At 40.1% G+C, this 25,538-nt stretch overlaps 1 protein-coding gene across 1 annotated transcript in view; it reads left to right on the top strand.

Moving 5' to 3' along the window:
• The window catches only part of LOC140205533 (ethanolamine kinase 1-like), a 524,152-nt gene that overhangs the window by 280,574 nt on the left and 218,040 nt on the right, over window positions 1-25,538 (top strand). Inside the window, exon 4 of the mRNA XM_072273152.1 lies at window positions 25,000-25,151. Within this exon, the coding sequence (XP_072129253.1) occupies window positions 25,000-25,151 (152 nt within the window). The remainder of the gene's footprint in view (window positions 1-24,999; window positions 25,152-25,538) is intronic.

Genomic DNA, 25,538 nt, shown 5'->3' with positions numbered 1-25,538 from the left:
CCTTCAAACTGGTCCAGAATTTGGATCCAACAATAATGACATTTTTCCAAATCAAGATAATGGGTGACATTGAAGGGAAACTGCAGCGAGTGCTTTTCCCATGTGCGTGTATTCCTTGTGCTTCTGTGTGATCAAGGCTATGAAGTTGGAAGGAGTTGTCAAAGAAGCAATACTATATTACTAACAATGCAATTATAACAGTACAATGCACTGTGGCCATTGTGTGCTGGCAGTGGAGGAAATGACTGTTTAAAGTGGTGGGTAGTGGATTGTTTTGTTCAGTCAAATGAATAGATTTGTTTTGGATGAGTTCCCCTACAATGACCTCCCCTCCATGATGAGGTCAGAAATGGGGATGCTTGCAGATGATTATTTAGTTGTATTTATAAGTCCTTAAGTAGGAAAACGACTTAGATCCGCTCCAGTTTGCCTACCGGAGCAACAGGTCCGCAACAGATGCCATCTCATTTGCTCTTCACTCAACCCTGCAACATCTGGATAGAAAAGGTATATACATCAGGATGTTCTTTATCAACTACAGTCCAGTAGTATATAACATCATCTCCCCAAAACAAATCAATAAGCTCCAAAACCTTGACCCAGAGCCCAGGCAGTTCAGATTGGCAATAACATCCCCTCCACGATCTCCATCTGCACTGGTACACCACAAGGCTGTGTACTTAGCCCTCTGCTTTACACTTATGACTGTGAAGTGAACACAGCTCCAATGCCTTATTCAAATTTGCTGATTACACTAATGTCTTAGGCTGAATCAAAGGGGGTGACGAATCAGCATATAGGAGGGAGATTGAAGATCCAGCTAAGTGGTGCCATAATAACAACCTCTTACTCACTGTCAGCAAGACCAAGGAGCTCAGGAAAAGGAAACCAGAGGCCCATGAGCCAGTTCTCATCTAAGGATTAGAGGTGGAGAGGGTCAGCAGCTTTAATTTCCTTGGTGTTATTATTTTGGAGGTCCTGTCTGAGGTTCAGCATGTAAGTGCAATTACGAAGAAAGCACAGCAGCGCCTCTACTTCCCTAGAAGTTTGCGAAGATTTGGCATAACATCTAAAACTTTGACAAACTTGTATAGATGTGTAATGGAGAGTGTATTGACTGGCAATATCACAGGCTGGTATGGAAACACCAATGCCTCGAATGGAAAATTCTACAAAAACTATTAGATACAGACCAGTCCGTCACAGGTAAAGCCCTCCTCACCAATGAGTACATCTACATGAATCAATATCACAAGAAGACAGCTTCCATTATCAGGGATCACCACCATCCAGGACATGCTTTCTTCTCAAGTAGTATCCTGCTTCCAGGCACATGTAATCCTTTTAAATTTGTTGCAAAACAGGTTAGTCATAACTTCCTAAATAAAAATAGATGAAAGAATCTGTCACATATTTAAACTCTTATCCAAATTCATTAAAATAGGGTATAAGGTTAAAATGTGCACTGTGTTGGAGGATTATTATAATGAAGACATTAAGTTTGATGAAGTGAAAAAAGATCTCACAGTGTATCCATGTACTGTTGTTATATTGTAACCTCTCAAGTGAATGTGTTCTTGCTTTGTATTCTGGCTATAAACATACTTGCAGATTTTTTTCTACCTAACGTTTCTAATCAGATTAAACTATATATATATATATATATATATATAAAACACACACACACGCACACACACACACACACACACACACACACACACACACACACACACACATAGATATAGTGGACATATAGACATATATATTAAGCATTCCAATTAAATTAACCAGGTGTGGAAAATATGGTTCATCACTGAACTTAATTATTTTCAAACTAGAATTGTTTTGCTGACAAACAGAATAGCCATTAACTGCTATTCAAAAACTTAGACAGTCCTTTAGCAACCTGACATTTTGTTTGACTTGGAAATATTTCCATTCTTTTGTTTTTTGTTTACACTGCAGTAACTATGGGCAACTCAGGAAAATGAAGCTTTTGTATTTCAAATACAAGAGTTTTAGTCATCACAGAGACGCTGTTCACTGGGCATGGCCTGATTTATCCAGAGCTGACTCGGCTCCCTGGCATCAAAAATAAAATTATAGAGTGCTTAAAAGAATCCAATATATCATACTTAAAAGTGTTGCTAAAATTGTCATAATTGATTGTGACAGAATAGCCATTTTATTGATAAATTTGCTATGTTCGTACATTTGGATTAGACGCATTTGTTTTGCAGCCAAAATAGGATTGTATTACTTTTAATTTCCTGCATTAAATAGGAATGAAAATGGGAATACCTGGTCCCACAGTCAGAAATAAGTTAGAAGTCACCTCTGACATGACTGTTCTGTACCTACTGCCTCAGCCACGCCCTCATTTCCAGCAACACACATCAAAGTTGCTGGTGAACGCAGCAGGCCAGGCAGCATCTCTAGGAAGAGGTACAGTCGATGTTTCGGGCCGAAACCCTTCGTCAGGACTAACTAAAAGAAGAGCTAGTAAGAGATTTGAAAGTGGGAGGGGGAGGGGGACAGCCAAAATGATAGGGAAGACAGGAGGGGGAGGGATGGAGCCAAGAGCTGGACAGTTGATTGGCAAAAGGGATATGAGAGGATCATGGGACAGGAGGCCCAGGGAGAAAGAAAAGGGGGAGTGGGGGGAAAAAACCCAGAGGATGGGCAAGGGGTATAGTTAGAGGGACAGAGGGAGTAAAAGGAGAGTGAGAGAAAGAATGGGTGTATATAAATAAATAACGGATGGGGTACAAGGGGGAGGTGGGGCATTAGTGGAAGTTTGAGAAGTCAGTGTTCATGCCATCAGGTTGGAGGCTCGTGTTTCCTCATTTCGAGCTGTTTTCTGCAAGAGCACCTTAGAAGGTGTCTGTAACTAGGATATTTGGGAGATCTTTGAGAATTGTAGAGTTAAGGATAGGTTTATGTATATGTGGTCAATAGGAGTAGAATTAAACCTTTGGTTCTCTGCAAGACTGCGCGAGACTTTTGTTGCCATGGGCCCTGTGGCTCAGTGGCAGACAGTAACATAATTCTTATGAGGATATGATGTTTGGACGACACTGCAGCCACCAAATTTTAAATGGTTAGAGACTGATGTTTCATGGCCATGGGGGCAGTGATATATATATATATAATTTTCATTTAGAGATACAGCATGGTAACAGGCCCTTCCAGCCAAATGAGCCTGCACTACACAATTAACCAATTAACCTGAAGATCTTTGGAATGTGGAAGGAAACCAAAGCACCCAAAGGAAAGCCACCTGGTCATAGGGAGAATGTACAAACTCCTTATAACTGTGGCGAAATTGAACTCAAGTGCTCCCACTGTTATAGTGTTCTGACACCATAAGACCATAAGACATAGGGGCAGAAGGCAGCCATTCAGCCCATCCAGTCTGCTCCATTATTGCTGATTTATTATCATTCTCAATCCCATTCTTTTGCCTTCTCCCCATAAAATTTGATGTTCAAAGTTCAAAGTACAAGTATGTATAATACTACCGTCATTGGTAGTTTCTGAGATGGTGACAAGACGGCATACAGGAGCGAGATATGCCAACTAGTGGAGTGGGGTCGCAGCAACAACCTAGCACTCAATGTCAGTAAGACAAAAGAGCTGATTGTGGACACATACCAATCCTCATGGAGGGATCAGAAGTGGAGAGAGTGATGTGTCAAGACATCTGAGGACCTATCCTGGTCCCAACATATTGATGCAGTTATAAAGAAGGCAAGACAGCAACTATACTTCATTAGGAATTTGAAGAGATTTGGTATGTCAACAAATACGCTCAAAAACTTCTGTAGATTTACCGTGGAGAACATTCTGACAGGCTGCATCACTGTCTGGTATGGGGGGGTGTTACTGCACAGGACTGAAAGAAGCTACAGAGGGTTGTAAATTTAGTCAGCTCCATCTTGGGTACTAGCCTACAAAATATCCAGGACATTTTCAAGGAGTGGTGTTTCAGAAAGGAAGCTTCCATTATTAAGGACCTCCAACATCCAGGGCATGCCCTTTTCTCAGGAAAGAGGTACAGAAGCCTGAAGGCACACACTCAGTGATTCAGAAACAGCTTCTTCCCCTCTGCCATCCGATTCCTAAATGGACAGTGAATCCTTGAACATTACCTCACTTTTTTAATATATATTATTTCTGTTTTTTGCATGAGTTTTAGTCTATTCAATATACCTATGCTGTAAATGATTTATTTATTTATTTATTTTCTCTTCTATATTGTGTTGCATTGACTGCTGCTGCTAAGTTAACAAATTTCACAACACATTCCAGTGATAATAAACCTGAGTCTGATTCTGATACATAATACAACCTTGAGATTTGTCTCCTTACAGGCAGCCACAAAACAAAGAAACCCAAGGAACCCTTTAAAAAAAGAAGACTGTCAAACACCAAATGTGCAGAGAAAATCATGCAAACAAATAAAAGCAAGCAAATAGCATTCTGAACTGAAGTCCACAGACTCTTAGTTCAGCACAGAGCCAAGTAAATGTCACAGAGCAACGAGCTAAAGTGGCCCATCCATTGTCTCGGGCCCTGATATCCTTACCTTTTCCATCTGGCCCGGTGCCTAAATCATCATCCAATCATTGGGTTCTGTTGCTTTAATACGCCCTGGGTCCTGGACCCCACTGCCTCGATTTGCCACATTGAATTGCCTCCAAGTCCAAAGGGAAGTGACAGGCTATTGTTTGCAATGATTGTTTACCAGGAAAAGTGTGATTAACAAAATATTTGGTTGTTGTCTTTGTTTCATTGGCCACCAGAAAGAAATTACGGAGATTCACCGGCACCATCTTAAATCAGAAGACGCCCTGACTAATCAAGAATCTATTAACCTCTGCTTTAAATATACTCAATTCACTTGGACTCCACAGCTGTCTGTGACAATGAATTCCACAGATTTACTACTCTCTGGTCAATGAAATTTCTTTTAATTTCAGTTCTCTCTTGGTTCCTCACTCCCTCAGTCAACATCTTCCAGGTAGCCCACAAAAATGTCTATTTTACTTCTTTTATGTCGGCTTTTCATCTTAAATGTGTTTCTGGAATGGTTAGAGCCTATGATTTACAGTTTGAAAGTTGATTGAGTAATCCAGCACTTTGTTGACTCCGAGAGGATTCCCATAAGCAAGCATGTACTTGGAAGGCCTCAAGACAAAGAAACTTTAAGACGGGGCACTGATGTTCAACTCCATTTCACTGATTAAAGTGTCCACTAATTGCCAATTAAAGTGTTGAGGCAGATTGAGACATTGAGACAAATGTGGAGGGCGAGCAAGATTTCAGTGCTGACTGCCTTCCCTTCAATTGCTGCCAGCGAAGGAATCTGAGTGGCCTTTCTCTGCGTGGTTTACTGTGGCAGGTGGGTAGGCCTCTCTGTGTTTGTATGGTATCCCTGCCTTTCAATGATGAAAGGAGTTGATACCATGGTTCTACATTATGGAATGGACTATTCCATTTATGGACTGTGGACTTTCTCAGACTCCAACACTTGCGCGCTCAGCTTAGAAGGTCTCAACCCCCTCATTAGGCAACGTTCATCAAGGGCAAATTCATTCCAGCACTGGTAAAAAATGAGGGAACTGCAACTTCTGCTGCACATCCCCGCCATTTTGGATGGCTATGTAGACGTGAGACTGTCTGGGGTCTTTTCTGGTTTCCTTTTGGATCATCTCTACTGCAATAAGGAGACTTCAGATTTGTAATAGGGAGAATATGTCACGAGCAGATGCTACTCCATAAATAAGCCTATTTTAGGGATAAAGCCTCTTGTGAGTGTTTATGATGAGAAACACTTTGAACTCTTCTTCCATCTCCATCTGTCGGTAGGCCTCAGATAAGTCCACTTTGCTAAATGTTTTTCTCCAGAAATGTTTGCAAATATATCCTCTATCCTGGGCAGAGGATATTAATCTACCTTCAGTGCTGGATTGATGATTGAGATTATAATTACCACAGACCTGTCAGACCATCTCTCCTTGGATACTGGGACCACTTGGGCTCCACTCAACCTTGGAAAGAATTCCTTCAGCCTCCATGTGATCTAGCTCACTGGCTACTGGACAGTATAAGGAATTGAGCTGGATTTGTAAAACTAGGGTGTGGCATTTTCATTTAACACTATTTTACCCTTGATATATTTGAGCTATCAATGCCATCCTTGAACATTGCTGTAGCATCATCCAGAACCTTTCTTAATTCACTTTCAGTTGACCCTGGCACTGCAGGAAGTGATTCTTTCAGTTGACGCTGGCACTGCAGGAAGTGATTCTTTCAGTTGACGCTGGCACTGCAGGAAGTGATTCTTTCAGTTGACCCTGGCACTGCAGGAAGTGATTCTTTCAGTTGACGCTGGCACTGCAGGAAGTGATTCTGACAGTTCTGGACACCTTTCTTCCCGACTTGTTGCTATCTCTTTCTGCTCCTTTTTGAAATCTATTATTATCAGCCGGTACTCGCAGTTTATGAACTCATGAATTCATTTGATTACTTCCTTTATTTTAACTTGAACATCTCGCTGCACTTCCACAGACAGGTAGTTGTCTCAGGTTCATTTAAAACTAACTCATCGTCACTTTTATGTTTTGTAACTCTAAAACATGAAACTAATCGAAAGAAAAACAAGGGAGCCCAAGAGATGCATGTAAGCTTCATTTTTACTTTCAACAAGATATACACATATACCATTGAGGCATAATGACTATGCTATTCTTGTTTCATATAACTTGTAATGAGTTACGTAAACAGCAAAAAAATGCTTAATCAAACAATATATTTACAAACAGAAGAGATTCTGCAGGTGCTAGAAATCCAAAGCAACACACAAAATGCTAGAGGAACTCAGCAGGTCAGGCAGCATGCATGGAAATGAACTAACATTTTGGGCTAACACCCTTCTTCAGAACTGCTACTATTTCAGTAATCTAATATATCAGTAAATGCATTTACAATATGATTAAAGTATTACTGAAATATTAACTACACAACAGTCCCAACATCAACCCCAGCAGAACACCACCGGTCACCAGCTGCCAACCAGAAAAGGGCCCCCTTATTCCCGCTTTTGCTTCCTCCCAGTCAGCCAATCATCTATCATGATAGCATTATTACTGTATAATCATGGGCTCTTACCTTGTTTAACAATTTCATGTGATACCTTGTCTAATGCCTTCTGAAAATCCAGGTAAACAACATCCACTGACGCACCTTTGTCTATCCTCCCTGTTATTTCTCAAAGAACTCCAAAGAATTGTCATGCAGGATTTCCTCTTTAGGAAACCATGCTGACTCTGTCCTATGTTATCATGTGCCTCCAAGTACCCCGAAACCTCCAACATCTCCCCAACCACTGAAGTCAGGCTAATTGGGCTATAACTTCCGGTCTTTTGTCTCCCAGTTTCTAAAGAGTGGAGTGACTTTTTCAATTTACCAGACCTCCGGAACCATTCCAGAATCTGGTGATTCTTGAGAGATCGGTAGTATTGCCTCCACAATCTCTTCAGCTACCTCTTTCAGAACCCTGGGGTGTAGTCATTCTGGTTCTTTGGACCTTTTTTTAGCTTCCCAAGCACCTCCTCCTGAGTAATAGAAACTACACTCACTTCTGCCTCCTGACACTCGAATTTCTGGCATACTGCTAGTGTCTTCTGTAGGGAAGACTGATGCAAAATACTTATTAATTTCATCCATCATTTCTTTGTCTCTCATTTCTACCTCTCCAGTGTTATTTTCAAGCAGCCCATTATCCATCCTCACCTCTCTTTTACACTTTTCTTCTTCTTCTTCGCCCATCACCCCATTGGGGCATTGGCCATTGATAAAGTCATCTGTCCTGGGCCATTCTTTGAAATTGTTCTCACATAAGGCTATCTTTGAAGATCCTTCCTCTCCCAAGCATGAGGACCTGAAATTTATGTTGGCATTTCTGTATCAGTGGGCAGTTACTGGATGGGGTTGCGAGCTCCATGCCCAATCCTCTTCCTTTTGTAGCTGGGCTTGAGACCATCCATTGAAGAGTTCTTTTCCTCTTTATATATCAGGAAACATTTTTTGATATTCTCTTTTATATTATTGGCTAGTTTGCGTTCATATTTCATCTTTTCTTCCCTAATGTCTTTTTTTAGTTGCCTTCTAACTTCCCACTATTTTTTTGTTGCATTATATGCCTTCTCCTTCTCCTTTATGCTGCCTTTGACTTCTCTTGTCATTTACAGTTGTATCATCCTCCCTTTAGAATTTTTCTGCATCTTTGGGTTGTATCTATCCTGTGCCTTCCAAATTGTCCCCAGAAACTCCAGCCATCGTTGTTCTGCCATCATCCTGCTAGTGCTCCCTTCCAATCAAATTTTGCCAGTTCCTCTCTCATACCTCTGTAATTCACAAGATCATAAGGAGCAGAAGTAGGCCATTCGGCCCATCAAGTCTGCTCCGCCACTTCACCATGAGCTATACTGTTCTCCCATCTACTCCACTGTAATAATGGTATAGCGGATTTTATCTTCTCACTCTTGAACTGCAGGGTGAATTATAATCACTGTCGCCTAAAGGATCCTTTACCTTAGCTCATTACACAACATCCAGTCCAGAATTGTGTTTTCCCTAGTGGGCTCAACTATAAGATGCTCTAAAAAATCACCTTGCAGGCATTCCACAACTTCCCCTTCTTGGGATCCAGCAGCAACTTGATTTACCCAATCTACTTACATTTGAAATCCCATCTAATTTGGAGTGTTGTGTGCAGTTTTAGTTATTTACCTACAGGAAAGATGTAAACAAGGTTTAAAGGATACAGGGAAAATTTACAAGGATCCTGATGGGTCTGGAAGACCTGAATTATAAGGAAAGATTGAATAGGTTTGGATTGTATTCCTTAGAATGTAGACGATTGAGAGGAGATTTGATAGAGGCATACAAAACTATGAGGGGTACAGATAGGGTAAATGCAAGCAGGCTTTCTCCACTGAGGTTGGGTAGGAATACAATTAGAGGTCATAAATTAAGAGTGAAAGGTGAAACATTTAAGGAAACATGAAGGGAAACATACTCAGTCAGAGGGTTGTAAGAGTATGGAATCAGCTGCCTGCTCAAGTTGTGCATGCAAACCCGATTTCAAGGTTTAAGAGATGCTTGGATAGATTAATAGATGGTAGGGGTATGGAGGGCTATGGTCCCAGTGCAAGTTGATGGAAATAGGCAGATTAACTGGTTTCAGCATGGACTAAATGATCCAAAAGGTCTGTTTCTTTGCTGTAATTCTCCATTGCTCGATTACTCTAAAAGGCACCAAACTAATAAAGAATAACATGTTTTTCTTTGCCAATTCAGGAGTGGAAAAACAGAAGAACAGAAATTTGAAGAATTAGCATCCGTTTTGTATGCACAAATATTCTTTAAAAAACAATTTATTCCTCTGTATATTGCGCTTGCAATCAATGGATGGCACAGTAGCATAGGGGTTAACGCAATGCTGTTATAGCACCAGCTTTAGTAATTCTGAAGTTGACTGTAAAGTGTTTGTATGTTCTCCCTGTAAACTCATGGGTGTCCTCCGCGTGCCCAGGTATCCATTCCACTAGTAACCAATGGGTTACTAGTTAATTGGTCACATGGATGGGATTGGGCAGTAAAGGCTCAGTGAGCCAGATGACCCTGTTAAAATATCCTGATGAAACTACACCCGTTGCGCAATTGTATCAGACACTTCTATTTCCAAAGCAAGATAGTTAGATTTTTGGACACTCATTGGTGAGATTCAACACATGAGGTTGTTAACCAAGGCAAGAACCCATATTATTACAGAAAAGATACTGGCATGGGCAGAAGATTGCTGACCAGCAGAAGGCAAAGAGTAGGAATAAGGGGGCCTTTTCTGGTTGGCTGATGGTGACTAGTGGTGTTCCACAGGGGCTGTGTGGGATACACTACCGCTAATAATCTGGATAATGGAATTGGTGTCTTTGTGGCCAAGTTTCTCAGATAACATAGAGATGGGCAGAGTAGAGAAAAAACTGGTAGTGTTGAGGAGGAGGCCTTCTGCAGAAGGACGTGGGCCAAATAGAAGAATGGGCAAAGAAGTGGCTGCAAAAAGATAATAATGGAAATTGTATGGTCATGCACCTTGGTAGAATAAATAAAAGCAAACACTATTTTCTAAATGGAGAGTGAATTCAGAAATTTGTTGAAGGGACTTGGGTGTCCTAGTGCGGTAAGGAAGTCAAATTCGATGTTACCATTCACTCTGAGAGGCCCAGAATATACAGTAAAAAACGCAAACACAAGGAATTCTGCAGATGCTGGAAATTCAAGCAGCACACATCAAAGTTGCTGGTGAACGCAGCAAGTCAGGCAGCATCTCTAGGAAGAGGTACAGTCGACGTTAGACCCTTCGTCAGGACTAACTGAAGGAAGAGTGAGTAAGAGATTTAAACGTGGGTGGGGGAGGGGGAGATCCAAAATGATAGGAGAAGACAGGAGGGGGAGGGATGGAGCCAAGAGCTGGACAGGTGATTGGCAAAAGGGATAGGAGAGGATCATGGTACAGGAGGCCCAGGGAGAAGGAAAAGGTGGCGGGGGGGGAACCCAGAGGATGGGCAAGGGGTATAGTCAGAGGGACAGAGGGAGAAAAAGGAGAGTGAGAGAAAGAATGTGTGTATATAAATAATGGATGGGGTACGAGGGGGAGGTGGGGCATTAGTGGAAGTTAGAGAAGTTAATGTTCATGCCATCAGGTTGGAGGCTACCCAGACGGAGTATAAGGTGTTGTTCTTCCAACCTGAGTGTGGCTTCATCTTTACAGTAGAGGAGGCCGTGGATAGACATGTCAGAATGGGAATGGGATGTGGAATTAAAACGTATGGCCACTGGGAGATCCTGCTTTCTCTGGTGGACAGAGTGTAGATATTCAGCAAAACAATCTCCCAGTCTGTGTCGGGTCTTGCCAATATATAGAAGGCCACATCGGGAGCACCGGACGCAGTATATCACCCCAGCTGACTCACAGGTGAAGTGTCGCCTCACCTGGAAGGACTGTCTGGGGCCTTGAATAGTGGTAAGGGAGGAAGTGTAAGGGCATGTGTAGCACTTGTTCCGCTTACAAGGATAAGTGCCAGGAGGGAGATCAGTGGGGAGGGATGGCAGGGAGGAATGGACAAGGGAGTTGCGTAGGGAGCAATCCTTGCGGAAAGCCGGGGGGGGGGGAGAGAAAGATGTGCTTAATGGGGGGATCCCGTTGGAGGTGGCAGAAGTTACGGAGAATAATATGTTGGACCCGGAGGCTGGTGGGGTGGTAGGTGAGGACCAGGGGAACCCTATTCCTAGTGGGGTGGCGGGAGGATGGAGTGAGAGCAGATGTGGGTGAAATGGGGGAGATGTATTTGAGAGCAGAGTTGATGATGGAGGAAGGGAAGCCCCTTTCTTTAAAAAAGGAGGACATCACCCTCGTCCAGGAATGAAAAGCCTCATCCTGAGAGCAGATGCAGCGGAGATGGAGGAATTGCGAGAAGGGGATGGCATTTTTGCAAGAGACAGGGTGAGAAGAAGAATAGTCCAGATAGCTGTGAGAGTCAGTAGGCTTATAGTAGACATCAGTAGATAAGCTATCTCCAGAGATAGAGACAGAAAGATCTAGAAAGGGGAGGGAGGTGTCAGAAATGGACTAGGTAAACTTGAGGGCAGGGTAAACAACAGGAACTCTGCAGATGCTGGAAATTCAAGCAACACACATCAAAGTTGCTGGTGAACGCAGCAGGCCAAGCAGCATCTGTAGGAAGAGGTGCAGTCGACGTTTCAGGCCGAGACCCTTCGTCAGGACGGACGAAGGGTCTCGGCCTGAAACGTCGACTGCACCTCTTCCTACAGATGCTGCTTGGCCTGCTGCGTTCACCAGTAACTTTGATGTGTGTTGCTTGAGGGCAGGGTGAAAGTTGGAGGCAAAGTTAAGAAAGTCAACGAGCTCAGCATGCGTACAGGAAGCAGCGCCAATGCAGTCGTCGATGTAGCGAAGGAAAAGTGGGGGGCAGATACCAGAATAGGTACGGAACATAGATTGTTCCACAAAGCCAACAAAAAGGCAGGCATAGCTCGGACCCATGCAGGTGCCCATAGTTACACCTTTAGTTTGGAGGAAGTGGGAGGAGCCAAAGGAGAAATTATGAAGAGTCAGGACTAATTCAGCAGATGGAGCAGAGTGGTGGTAGAGGAGAACTGATTAGGTCTGGAATCCAAAAAGAAGCGGAGAGCTTTGAGACCTTCCTGATGGGGGATGGAAGTATATAGGGACTGGACATCCATGGTGAAAATAAAACGGTGGGGGCCAGGAAACTTAAAATCATTGAAAAGTTTAAGAGCATGAGAAGTGTCATGAACATAGGTAGGAAGGGATTGAACAAGGGGGGATAAAACTGTGTTGAGGTATGCAGAAACGAGTTCGGTGGGACAGGAGCGAGCTGAGAGAATAGGTCTGCAAGGACAGGCAGGTTTGTGGATCTTGGGTAGGAGGTAGAAACAGGATGTGCGAGGTGTGGGAACTATAAGGTTGGTAGCAGAGGATGGGAGATCCCCTGAGCAGATAAAGTCGGTGACGGTGTGGGAGACAATGGTTATAGGGACTGGACATCCATGGTGAAAATAAAGCAGTGGGGGCCAGGGAACTTAAAATCATCGAAAAGTTTATATACAGTAAAAGTCTGGATTTATAAGGACTTCGATCAGACATACAGTTTTTGCAGTAGGGTGAGGAGTTTTGCGCTTCATATCTAAGAAAGAATGTGCTCACGTTGGAAATGGACCAGAAGAGATTTATGAGAATGATCTACGGAATGAAAGGGTTGATGTATGAAGACGTTAGCCTGCTCTGGATCTCTACTTGCTGGACTTTAGAAGAATAACAATGGTTCTCATTGAAACCTATTGAATATTGAAGTGCCTAGATAGAGTGGATTTGGAGAGAATTTTTCAATATGACCTGAGAGCACACCTTCAGAATAAATGGGTGTCCCTTTAGAACAGAGACAAGAAGGAAGATATTGGTGAATCTGTGGAATTCATTCCCACAGACATCTGTAGAGGCCAGGTCATGGGGTATACAGTATTTATATCAGAGGCTGACAGTTTTTGATTGGTAAGGACATCAGAGGTTACAGGGAGGAAGCAGAAGGGGTTGATATTGTAAAATAAATCAAACATTATTGAATGGTAGAATAAACTCAATGGGCCGAATGGACTAATTCTGCTCCTATGTCTTATAGTTTTATCTTCCATACCATTTCTGACTGAAAACATCAAAACAGATAAATGTGGTCTTCTGTTAATGATCCATTAAAGCTAACCCCTGGTATGTGGAGGAGAGCAGGCAATGAAGTGAAAAGAAAGATTGCTTATCCTGCAGAGATTAACTCATGTTCTATATGTCAATCTTCTGCACATACCTATATCTTACTCTTCTCTCCTTCTGAACTGCTGGCAGCTGAGAATAGGGAGTAACTGCTAACAGATATTTCACCAAAATCTTAGTTTGAAATGCAACCAATACCCTAGAAAAGGCATGCATTTTTCATTGTCTATTTTACCACTCATACTACAACGTGATATGTAAATTCTACCTTAAGTTTAAATATACAGATCAATGTAATGTGAAATGTGTAGGCTTTTAGCTTTCTTTAAGAGAGATGTCTGTTTTGATATTGTTGCAAATCACTTTGTTTTCTTGCAAGTGACTTGCAAATGGAACTGTGTATGTATGCAATCATTATGCAAGTATTTCCATATTCCTTATGAACTATTGCTTTATTACATAGAGTAGGCAATGAATGAAGTAGGTATTATTGTTTTAAGATGCATTAGACTTCTCTAACCAATGGCATCTTCATTCTTTCAATGAAATTTGGATCATTTTAAAGTGATTCTGTTGATATCAAGTTGCCAATGAAGAAATGGATTTACCTCAGCTGTGAATGCATGCCATTCAAATTAAAATAGTTTTTCATTGTTGTCTTGCTGATTTGTGAGAGTTGCCTAACGAGAGAGCATCCTTATGAACAGCACTGCCTTCTGGGAAAGAGTTCTTTCCTCCGACTGTAAAGTCACTGTTTGCTTGGTGAAATTAGATTTAAGTTAGTGCAATTTTACTCAGTGGATAACAAAGAAAACTAATCATTTTTGAGAAGGTGATGGTTTCTTTGTGGTGCTAAATTTGAAAAGTGCAATCTTTAGACACAGTGGCAACAAAACAATGATGTGTATTCAAGTTTGGACTATGCGTGTTTTGGAAAAGGCAAAATTGAAAGGCTAATTATTTGCTGAAAATTGGGTTAATGATTTTTGTTAGCCCAGTAATCCAGGAAAAGAAGAAAGATATAGAATTCTAGCAGTGACTAATGCTTGAGGGATGGATGGGCAAGGTTAATTTTTTGGTCAGTAATGATTTCCACCCTCCGAATATGATACTGGCCTTGAATGGCACAGATGTTGAGTAAGAGGGGTCAACTGTGATAACGTCTGCATTGAGGATGAAGACTGTAGTCCTAATGAAGGGTCTCGGCCTGAAACGTCGACTGTACCTCTTCCTAGAGCTGCTGCCTGGCCTGCTGCGTTCACCAGCAACTTTGATGTGTGTTGCTTGAATTTCCAGCATCTGCAGAATTCCTCTTGTTAGAGAAACATTGGATATTTCTTTGCAAGATCACCAACCTGAAAGGTTGACTTCTTTCTCTCTATATTTTCTGCTGACCTACTGAATATTTCCAATATTTTCTGTTAATTTGGATTTCTAGCATGCAAAATTAGAGCAGACATAATCTGCTTATAATCCTGGGGTGTTCCTATTCTTCCGTTTGCTTTGTGACAAATGTATTATTCGCTATTAAATTCTTTGGTAATTTAATGCTACACTGAAATATTACAGAAATTAATTAATTATCTGTCTGCCTTGATACTTCATGAACTTTATGCAATTCTTAAATTAATCTGTAAATCAAATATCATGAATCTACAGACATTAACACTTTTTTCATTCTGTTATGTGAGTAAATTTCAAGTCCCTTAATTTATGAGATGAATGTAAACAAAGTATACAAGATTGGATACAAACAAAGGTTAAAAATGACAGCATTGAGATGAATACATATTTATTATGTGATTTTTTTAAAGTGAAATATCAGTCCATGAGCATTTCTGTAGACACCAGGGAGGTAATGGTCCCAAATGAAATGAATTGGAATCACATTTTCCACTTCCTCAATACATCTTTTCTCCGGGGCATCAAATCAAAGTAGCTGCGGTTTGACACAAAATCCCAGTCTTGCTCAAAGGCTATAAGTAAGACTGGCTTGGGAAATAAAAGTGTTCCTCAGGAGAGTCACATTTCTGGAGCAAATCAGAGAACTTCAGCTTGAATCTGACTTGATCTGATATGAGAGAGTTTGAAGTGGACATTGGATTCTCAAGCTGGAAAATCTCTTCATTCCAGGCATGAGTATGTTCATTGACTTCAAACGAGATCATTAAAAAACACACTTTAAGGTCCAGATTCTAAGAGCTCATCTTTAACTACCTTGCACCCAAAAAGGCAGTACATACACAGACGAATACTTAAATTAATTTATAAAGCCCCGCTATTTCATACATCTCTACTGGTTGCTCTGGATGCTATTTCCCAGTGGCAATTCATTGTAATTGAAGAGGATGCTTTTGCCATTGGTTTAAAAGCCAATTAAGCTAGTGTTTATATAATGTAATGTTTGTTAGGATGAGTTAAACTTCTCAATCATAAATTCCCCAAAACAAATGAAGGCTTAAGGCAAAACTAGTTATGGAGACTGAATTTGATGAAAACCTCTGCCTAGTGTACATCATTATCGGATGATATAGATTATCCAGGAAGTTATTTGGGAATTACTGAGCCATATCAATAACTGAAGCATTTGTATGCTGTTTTGTAGACCCTTACTGTGAATATTAAAAAGCTAAATATTAGAGCTGTTTGATTAAAGGAGTTCAGATAATTATTTTAGTCACAGATTCTGATAGGGAACAGAAAACCCTATATTAGTTTCAAAATTAATTCTGTCTGACTGTACCCTAGGTTTCAATATAACACTGCAACACTCTCTAACTGTTGCCCCAGAAGTCTTAAACAACAGAAAGAGGCTGAAGATATTTCATTCTACTATTTCCTTCAACAAGTCAAATAAATAATCCTGGGGTGCAAATATCTTATGAACCAATTCTACGATTCTAAAGATAATTATTTGCTTAAAATGCCCTCTTATAAAGTTTTATGTTTATAATTTTTGTTAGCCTTGAAACCAGGAAATGAATAGGAACATGGAATTCTTGCAGTGTGATGTGTACTTGGGGAATGGATGGGTAAAATTATGCTAATAATTTCCATGAGCCTCCAGAGTCAAATTATATAACGGTAACTGTGTTTACTAAATTAATATCAGTACATTTGCCATGGTCAATCTAGGCATTCATGTGAAGCTTGAAAACAGCAATATTCAATACCAGTAGATTGATCAAATTCAACATTTGATGATTTTTTTTGTGGAATTTCATTAAGATCTGACAACTTCAAGTAACTTTACCTTTTTGATATCCAGGCATATTCTGACTTTCCTTGATCACTGTTCTATTTGTACTCACATTATTAACTGAGATTGTCTGTTGAATAATAATAAAATCAGGCTGGTGAACACACAGAAGTCAAGGAACAAGTGGGTCTCTATTTATTTATGCAGTTTCGGAAAAGTCTCAATAATCAAATTAAATATCCTGGAGTCATCTATTCAAAATTAACTGGAGTAGAATGCTCCTTATTAACACTGAAAGGTGCAACATTTAATCACTGTATTCGATGTATATGTATTTAGTCTACCATCACTGCACAGCTTGTATGCAATCAGGACAAAGAAGCTGGCAGGAAAATCGTTGTAGACATTACCCGCCCAGCAAACTGCCTTTTCCAAAAGCTCCCTTCTGGAAAGTGCTGTAAGGCTATTAAAATTAAAACTTCACTCCACCTTAGAAGTTTCTTCCCCCAGGCAGTTAATCAGCCATTTTATGTAGACCCCTCTCTCATCACCCTCTTCAGTCACTATACTGCATTGTAAACACTTTAAACCACTTTTTACAATGCTGTTTCCATGGTAAATACATGCTGATATTTATGTACTGAAGCACATTTTATTCCCTATCCGTACCTCTAACTTTATTTTAATATAGTTCTTTATTCTGTATAATTGTGGCATGTCCTTGCTCTTTTATCACATAGCACCAACATACTACAGCAATTTCCTAATACATGTAAACATACACTCAGTAGCCACTTTATTGGATATAGGAGGTACCTAATAAGGTAGCCACTGTGTCTATTTTTATATGTATGTGGTCTTTGCTGTTGTAGCTCATCCACTTCAAGCTTCGATGTGCCATGCATTCAGGGATGCTCTTCCACACACCACTGTTGTAATGTGTGGTTATTTGAGTTACTGTTGCCTTCCTGTAGGCTTGAACTGCTCTGGCTATTCTCCTCTGACCTCTCTCATTAACAAGGCATTTTCACCCACAGCAGTAGATCAGATATTACATGCATTCCCCTGTATTCATCCGTATACTCATTACAGTTCAGTTTTATTCAAGTGGATTTTATGATAGAAACAATGGAAAAGCTACGACTCACATTGATCCCTCAAAGCAACAGGAAAGGCAGGATTTTTGCATTTCTAACACGTTGCAGAAATTCCAGAGTTGGCCCAATGATTCAGCATGGCTTCGGATCTTTCTGGGGCACATCTAGAGCCTTCTCCTAAAATATAAAAATTCTAAAATATCCTGAAAGTCTAATATATGCATGAGATTTAAATGGAATGCTAAACCATAATTTCTGCTTTGCAAACTATCTGGACTTTTAGAAAAACTAATATTTGGCATGTGTATTACAGTTCCTTAAATGGATATTTCAAAAATGAGGTTTTTAATGTAATTGTTTCTTATATTTTAATTAGCTCATGATATGTGTGTTGTACGGTGAATATAATTCAAATTTTGGCACAGTTCAGTGATTAAAAAGCTAATTATGGAATGTGCCCTAGTTTGCTGACCAGGATAATTCTTTCATATGATTGGATGCTCTGGCAGCTTACCGACACCACACTTATTGGACACCAGGGATCTCCTTGAACTGATGTCCGACACCATCAGGCATCTCAGTAGAAGAAGCTCATACCAGAGAGCTTGCTTGATCTTTGTGGCGATTCTTTCTCTAGATTGTTTTTGATGTCAATTCACCAGGGAAGTCAGTAATCTATCTTCTGGCATCCTTCCCTGATATATTCTTTTTCTGGATCATTGAACATACAAAGACAATGAACTCAAAATGTTACCAAGCACTTTGCGTTAGTTAGTCATCCTTTCGGTCACAGTTATGAGTTAATGGCATTCAATTAAGTCACAAGAGACACAAAAATAAAATGTATAATTTCTTGCACTTCTGACACTTAAGAGGACTGTGTGAAAATGTTACACTGCTACAGAAAATAACAAAATATGGGGCTTCAGTCTCCAGGATTTTTTGCAGGAATTTCAGTAGGGTTCAAAGACTAACAAATTACTGAAGATCTTTTCATCACAAACAACTATTATCATCTCCTATGAGTTCAGATTGTTCAGTGGTGACAATCATTGTACAACTGTTTAATGTGCAGGTATGAAATTCCTTTGCATCACACATTTTCTGAGAAATTACTTTGTCTTACAACAGGTTAAAGTTTGCATTAAAATAGTTCACTGAATGTTATCAGTAGATATCTCAGTACTTGTGCACAAGCTCCACTTTGCAGTGGTATTTAAGGTTTGATAAGCCACAGATTGACGCTGAGGCACACAGAGGATTTTTCATACCTCCCTTTCAATAAACCAGGATTACAGCACTGCTTAGAAAGTAGCTAGATTTATATATTCATCAGTTAAAATGAAGTTCTGCTTTTTAGCTTTAGAATTTAGTTTCATGTCAAATATCAAAATTCCAGTTTTATTTCACCTCTAGAGGTTGTGTGTATAATCTCTGCAAAACCAACAGAATACCCGCCCAATATATTTTGTTTTCCTTCTCTTGACCTCAGTTGACATTATTCAGACAACTGTATTTAATACTTTATGAAACACTTGTTGTAAATATAAAAACTAAAAGCATTTAAAGGTTTAAATTGCTGTCTGATAATTTTGTGTAAAGGAGAAAGACATTAAAATTAATTCTATTATCAACAAAATTGGCCAGGTTTTACTGTGCCTTAAAATTGAAAATATAATGCTGATACGATCTCTTGATTCATCTGTCGTTGGGCAGAAAAGAAAATTAGGTAAGGGCAGTAAAGTAAGTCTGGATATTTTGTAATAAAGTTCCTGTCTGACAAATTCAGCTGAGCAGTCTAGTGAAAGTTAAAATGATAAATTACATTTTATGAAACTGGCCACTAAAAGTCTCAGTTGGCAGCCCTCTTGCCTCTGAGTGAGGTTGAGGGTTCTAGTCCCACTACAGATTAAACTCAGAAATCTAAATCAAAACTAAAGTGCAGTACTGAAAGAGTGCTGTATGATCTGAGGAGCCATCTCTCAGACAAGGTGTTAAATGGAGGTCCGTTTTCCCTCTCAGCTGAACAGAAAGAATCCATGGTAGGAAAGGAGATTCCTCTGGCTCCCCGAGTGATTGGTTCTGGCTCAAGCCTTATGGCAGCTGCTCCACTCTCTCCTGTCCCAGAGCCTTGGTTTTGCAGCAGGTCCACGAGCAGGCTCAGCCACAAGTTGTAACTGAGCCTCGTCAGGCCCACCCCAAATCTCCTGGTCAAATGGTGCCGTATGCCGATACAGGAGTCCAGTCCATCCTGGTGAGCAGACTACATTCAGCTGGCACTTCTCGACACATCAGAGTCACTCATCATTATCTCATGGGAGCTTGCTGTATGCAAATTGACTGTTGCACCTTCTGCACTATATGATCATACTTCCAGTTTACATTGACTTTACATTATATTGATGTGTGTTATATTCTTAAAGGTATCCTTTGCAAATCTTGCTCTTGGTTTTATGTGAAGATGTGCAATATTTAACTATTTGAACACAATGGCTGTGGATGAAATTGGTTTGCATCCCCCTTATTCCTTGTAATCTGTTTTCTTCTCATCTAATGGGATTGGAGATAAATATTGGCAGCACCAAGACTTCATCTGTGCAATGTGTGACAGATTACCAGCTCAGAATAACAACTTCCTCATCCTTTACTTTCACTCATTCATGTAGTACTGAAACTCAGATGGGTCTCCAAATGAGGACGTTGAGGTAGCGTAATGGTTAGTGGATTGCTTTACAGTGCCAGTGATAATGGATAGGGTTTCGGTTCCCACTGCCCTCTGTAAGGAATTTGCATATTCTCCCCATGACTGTGTTGGTTTCCTCTGGGTGCTGCAGCTTCTTCCCATGTTCCAAAGATATAAGGGTTAAGGTTAGAGAGTTGTGGGCTTGCTATGTTGGCACTGGAAGTGTGAAGACACTTGCAGACTGCCCAACATAATCCTCACTAATCTGATTTGACACAAATGATGCATTCCACTGTATGCTTCAACGCACCTGTGACAAATAAAACCAATCTAATCTCATCTGAGTGGATCTATTTGTAGATCTACTTGTTTATCAATCAAGTAGTTCAGTCAACACGAACAGCAATGACTTTTGCCCAAGGGTGGTCCTACAGATACGTATGGAAACTCATACTCATTGTTGGAGGAGCACACTGTCAAGCAAATTGCAGTTCTCACCCTACAGCAATCAAGAGTTGAGCATAAAAACACAAAAAAAATGCTGGCAACACAGCAAATCAGGGAACGTCTATGAACAGAGAAACAGAGAGGACATTTCAGATTGAAAACTGTTAGAAGTAGGAGAGAGAAAAAAAACACATTAATCTTAAGCAACACACATCAAAGTTGCTGGTGAACGCAGCAGGCCAGGCAACATCTCTAGGAAGAGGTACAGTCGACATTTTGGGCCGAGACCCTTCGTCAGGACTAACTGAAAGAAGAGTTAGTAAAAGATTTGAAAGTGGGAGGGGGAGGGGGAGATCCAAAATGATAGGAGAAGACAGGAGAGGAGGAATGGAGCCAAGAGCTGGACAGTTGATTGGCAAAAGTGATATGAGAGGGTAATGGGAGAGGAGGCCCAAGGAGAAAGAAGAGGGGGAGGGGGGAAAAACGCAGAGGATGGGCAAGGGGTATAGTGGGAGGGACAGAGGGAGAAAAAGGAGAGAGAGAAAAAGAATGTGTGTATATAAATAAATACCGGATGGGGTACGAGAGGGTGGTGGGGCATTAGCGGAAGTTTGAGAAGTCAATATTCATGCCATTTTCACTTTCAAACTTTCAAACTCCCACTTTCAAATCTCTTACTAGCTCTTCTTTCAGTTAGTCCTGACAAAGGGTCTCAGCCTGAAACGTCGACTGTACCTCTTCCTAGAGATGCTGCCTGGCCTGCTGCGTTCTCCAGCAACTTTGATGTGTGTTACTTGAATTTTCAGCATCTACAGAATTCCTCTTGTTTACATTAATTTTAATATGCAGAGAGGCAGGGAAGGTTGGGAGGGGAGAAAGAAAATAAATCTACCAAGCGAGTCCAGAATTGTTGTCGAAATAAGTTGCATAGGTTATCCCAGGTTGATCGTTTATTGAGCAGTTTGAAACAGAGATGAAAAAATAACTAAAAACTGAAAGTTCTTAGGAAGTGAGAACACAAATGAAGGAACATAAAAATTGTGAAATGCAGAAGAGTGGAGCATTCTCAGCAGGTCAGGCTATACAAATGGATAGAGGAAAACTGAGCCTATATCATAGGTGAATGATTTACAGCAGAGATGGATAGTTCAGATATCGAGTCACAGAAAAAGCAAGTTATCTGAAGCTCTGCATTGAAGTCAAAACAGGAGTCAGACAAGGCGGTGTGATTTTGATGATATTATTTAACCTGGTGATTGACTGGATTATGAGTCAAACAATGAAAGATAAGCAGAGATGCATTAGGTGGACTCTACTCTCTACTTTAGAAGATCTTGACTTTGTGGGTGACCTCACATTAATATCACATACGTAACAGCACATGCAAGAGAAAACTCAGCGCCTATATAGCTTTGGTGGATGGGTGGTCTCAGAGTCAGCCAGAGAATGACCAAGACCACAACCCTTAATATAGAGTCTCCTCCTCCCATCAAGGCAAATGGCATGACTTACCAAACACAGGCAGATTCCCCTTCCTGGGCAGCATCATTCAGGAGGACAGTGGAACAAATGACAACACCCAGTGCTGACTCAGCAAACCTAGAAGCATCATCAGATCAATGAGCAATACATGGGGATCAAATAAATGCAGCATCCACATCAAGGTGAAGCCCTTCCAGAGCTGTGTTCCATCCACACACTTGTATGGGTCAGAATACTGGTGCACGACAGGGAATGACCTTGCCAAGTTGCCATCATTCCACACCATGAACTTGATCCTCCATATTTTCTTGCCAGAAAGATCTCCAACCATGCCCTAGTCCTTCAGTGTCACCAAGAGGACATGGTCACGATCACCATGAGGAAACTTTAGAGATGGATTGGGCACCTAATGAGAAGAGAGCCCAACTTGATCATTACAATAGCACTTCACTGGACTTCTGAAGGGCAGAAGTCAACTTGGTGACAAGCCATAGATGCAGAAATGAGGACCCTGAATCACTCCTGTGGCAGAATAGAGAAGATGGCCAAGAACAGTCAGAGTTGGACGACCTTCATTGCTGCTCTAAACCCCAGCGGCATAACAGGCAGTAACTGACGTTGTATAATGCAGCTTTGAGACCAAAAAGGGACAAAGTACCTTAATATGTTCAGGTGTTACTTGACCATGATAACAAATATTGTTTTCCTTCCTTCTCTCCTTCCTAATTTTTTTTTCATTCAGTGTAAAGCACAATTTGCTCAGCAATGATCAGGTATAAAACAAATAGGCAGGCATAGAAAGCCTAACTTCTTCTGAAAAATGTGACTGTCATTGTAAGAAAGAGTGAGATTTGCTGTTTAGTCAGTGGTTCCTGTGAATATGTGCTGATTGTCAGCCCTTTTCTAATAATGTTGCAGTTTTAGCCCCAAATCTCTAAACTAAGTTACACAAAATACAAATTGGAAGCAAACAACCATGTAATTGGTTACATCATGTCAGGTCTTTTGTGTCAGCTTGAACAAATCACCTGTAAACATCAACCCCCTTCATTTATATTGGTTTGCTTTACAGTTTTGGTAAACCAGCTTTAGCTCAGTAAAACTGACTTTAACTTGAATTTTAACATGAATGGAAAGTAAAATAATGAAACAATTTCTATTGGTTTAATGATAGGAAGCTTACTACAAATACCTCTACTTCTTAGCCCATTACTTTCATTCATGGGATAGGGGCTTTGCTGGCAAGACCACAACTTATTGTAACTGCTTTGATAAGGAGTTGATGAACTGCCACCTTGAAAACAGAGTAGCATGCTGGGCTCGCAAAACCAAATGCGATGATCCAAATCTGGTGACACGCATAGGAAAATTTCAGATCTTCTTCACTGATGGACATTCAAGAAATCAAAGAAATGTTATGAAAATATAGTAGCTTCATGAATACCTTTACAGATTTAGTTAACTGACTTCAAGTTTCTTAGCTGTAATTATGAAATTTGAATAACATCCACAAGAGAAAGGCTATTAGCCTAGTATGTAGTTCCTAAAATTCCAATTCCTCTTTTACTCGTTATATTTTGATTACATTGCTAATTATAAATACATTGTAGTAACTCTGAGCTATTGTCATCATTTTTTAAAATAAATCTTACCAATATAATACAATATTTTGCATTTACATGAGGGAGTACTGTAGATTTCAAACTGTGTGTAAAAATCTGAGAATGTTCTTCTATATTGTCAGCCAACACTGTGAACTATCCCTAAGGCAGTGACATGCCGAACCTGACTGGTTTTCCTTGCTCCTTAGAAATGCTCTACATGGACCACATGCAGCCAAGTTCCACACGGCCTTGTTTGCTAACTAACAGCTGAGCAGACTGCCAGTGACTTGTGGGACAATTTCCATAAAGCAACATCATCTTGATAGTACAATTCTGCCATGCTGCGTAAAGCAGTACTGCTATATCAATGAATATTATCATATAAACAACAGAAAAGTCAGTAATTCATACATGTACTTGTACATATTGTTATGTTTGGATCTTCAAAACGTTAAATTAATTCAAAAGAAAACACAGGAGTCCGGGAATGCAGGTGTAACTTTGTCTTTAGTTTCAAGAGGCACAGACATGTCACGTGGTAACATGATTAATGAATACACATAATGTATTTTTATATAATTATAATTAATGTAATTAATTATGTAAATGAACAAGAATGTGTAATCAATGTATATACAAGATTACTCAAATATTATTGAAATACTAAATATACTAAATATGGAAAAATTTGACTCCTATATGTATGAATGGATGGATGTGAAACTATTGAAACACAAATAACTACAATAACAAACAGTGCCATCAGCTTATTAACTGAACAGACAAAATTGACCTTATGGTGACTAAAGCTGAGGAAGTAAAATCTAGTTCTTTCTACGCTGGACCATGGAATATTGTAACCTCGGAAATATCTTTACAAATTTGATTGGTACTTCCTATATAGAACAAACGGTCAGAAAGCATGGTGTTGTTTTCCAATTGTGAATGAATATATATTTCCGGAAAATATTCTGTAAAAGCACATTCTGATGGGAAAATACAAGATGCTAATACTTCTTAAATGTTATATGCAGATATCCAAACCACAAGCAACTGCCACTCCAGAATGCTTTCTGCACTTAACTACATTTTAATGTTTTTTTTTTAATCCTCAGTTCCGTGGACAACATGAATGATATGCCAAGTTTTGACATTCTTGTCAGTGAAATTAAACTACTCAAAGAACACCTTTCCCAGATTAAATCCCCAGTGGTCCTGTGCCATAATGATCTACTGTGTAACAATATCATCTACATTGAAGCAAAAGGTAAGTTTTATAAATATTGAATAAAAATAGCAATGCTTGGATTGATATAGTGTCTCACAATGCCATGCTGTCTCCAATCCCAAATAGTGCCTATTTCCAAGAATAACATTCAGCTAAAATTAACCTTTGAAGTTTTACATTTTTCTTATTAAACCGCAAACTGCTAACATTACCATGCATATTGTTATGGGAAGAAAAGTAAACAATATTAACCAATTACCAATGTTCTCAAGAATATCTGAAAATGTTTCACAGAAGACATGAAATCCTGGAAGGGAGAAGTAACTTAGTAATGCAATGGCAGCCAGCACTTGTGTTCGATAGTGCACAGATACAGAGTTCCATGGCACTCAGGTTTGAACCGATGTGTGCAGCAGATCACACCTC

The sequence above is a fragment of the Mobula birostris genome, chromosome 11, assembly GCF_030028105.1.
Source record: "Mobula birostris isolate sMobBir1 chromosome 11, sMobBir1.hap1, whole genome shotgun sequence".
Classification (NCBI taxonomy): domain Eukaryota; kingdom Metazoa; phylum Chordata; class Chondrichthyes; order Myliobatiformes; family Myliobatidae; genus Mobula; species Mobula birostris.
The sequence above is the reverse complement of the archived record's forward strand: the minus strand, read 5'-3'. Positions and strand labels throughout refer to the sequence as shown.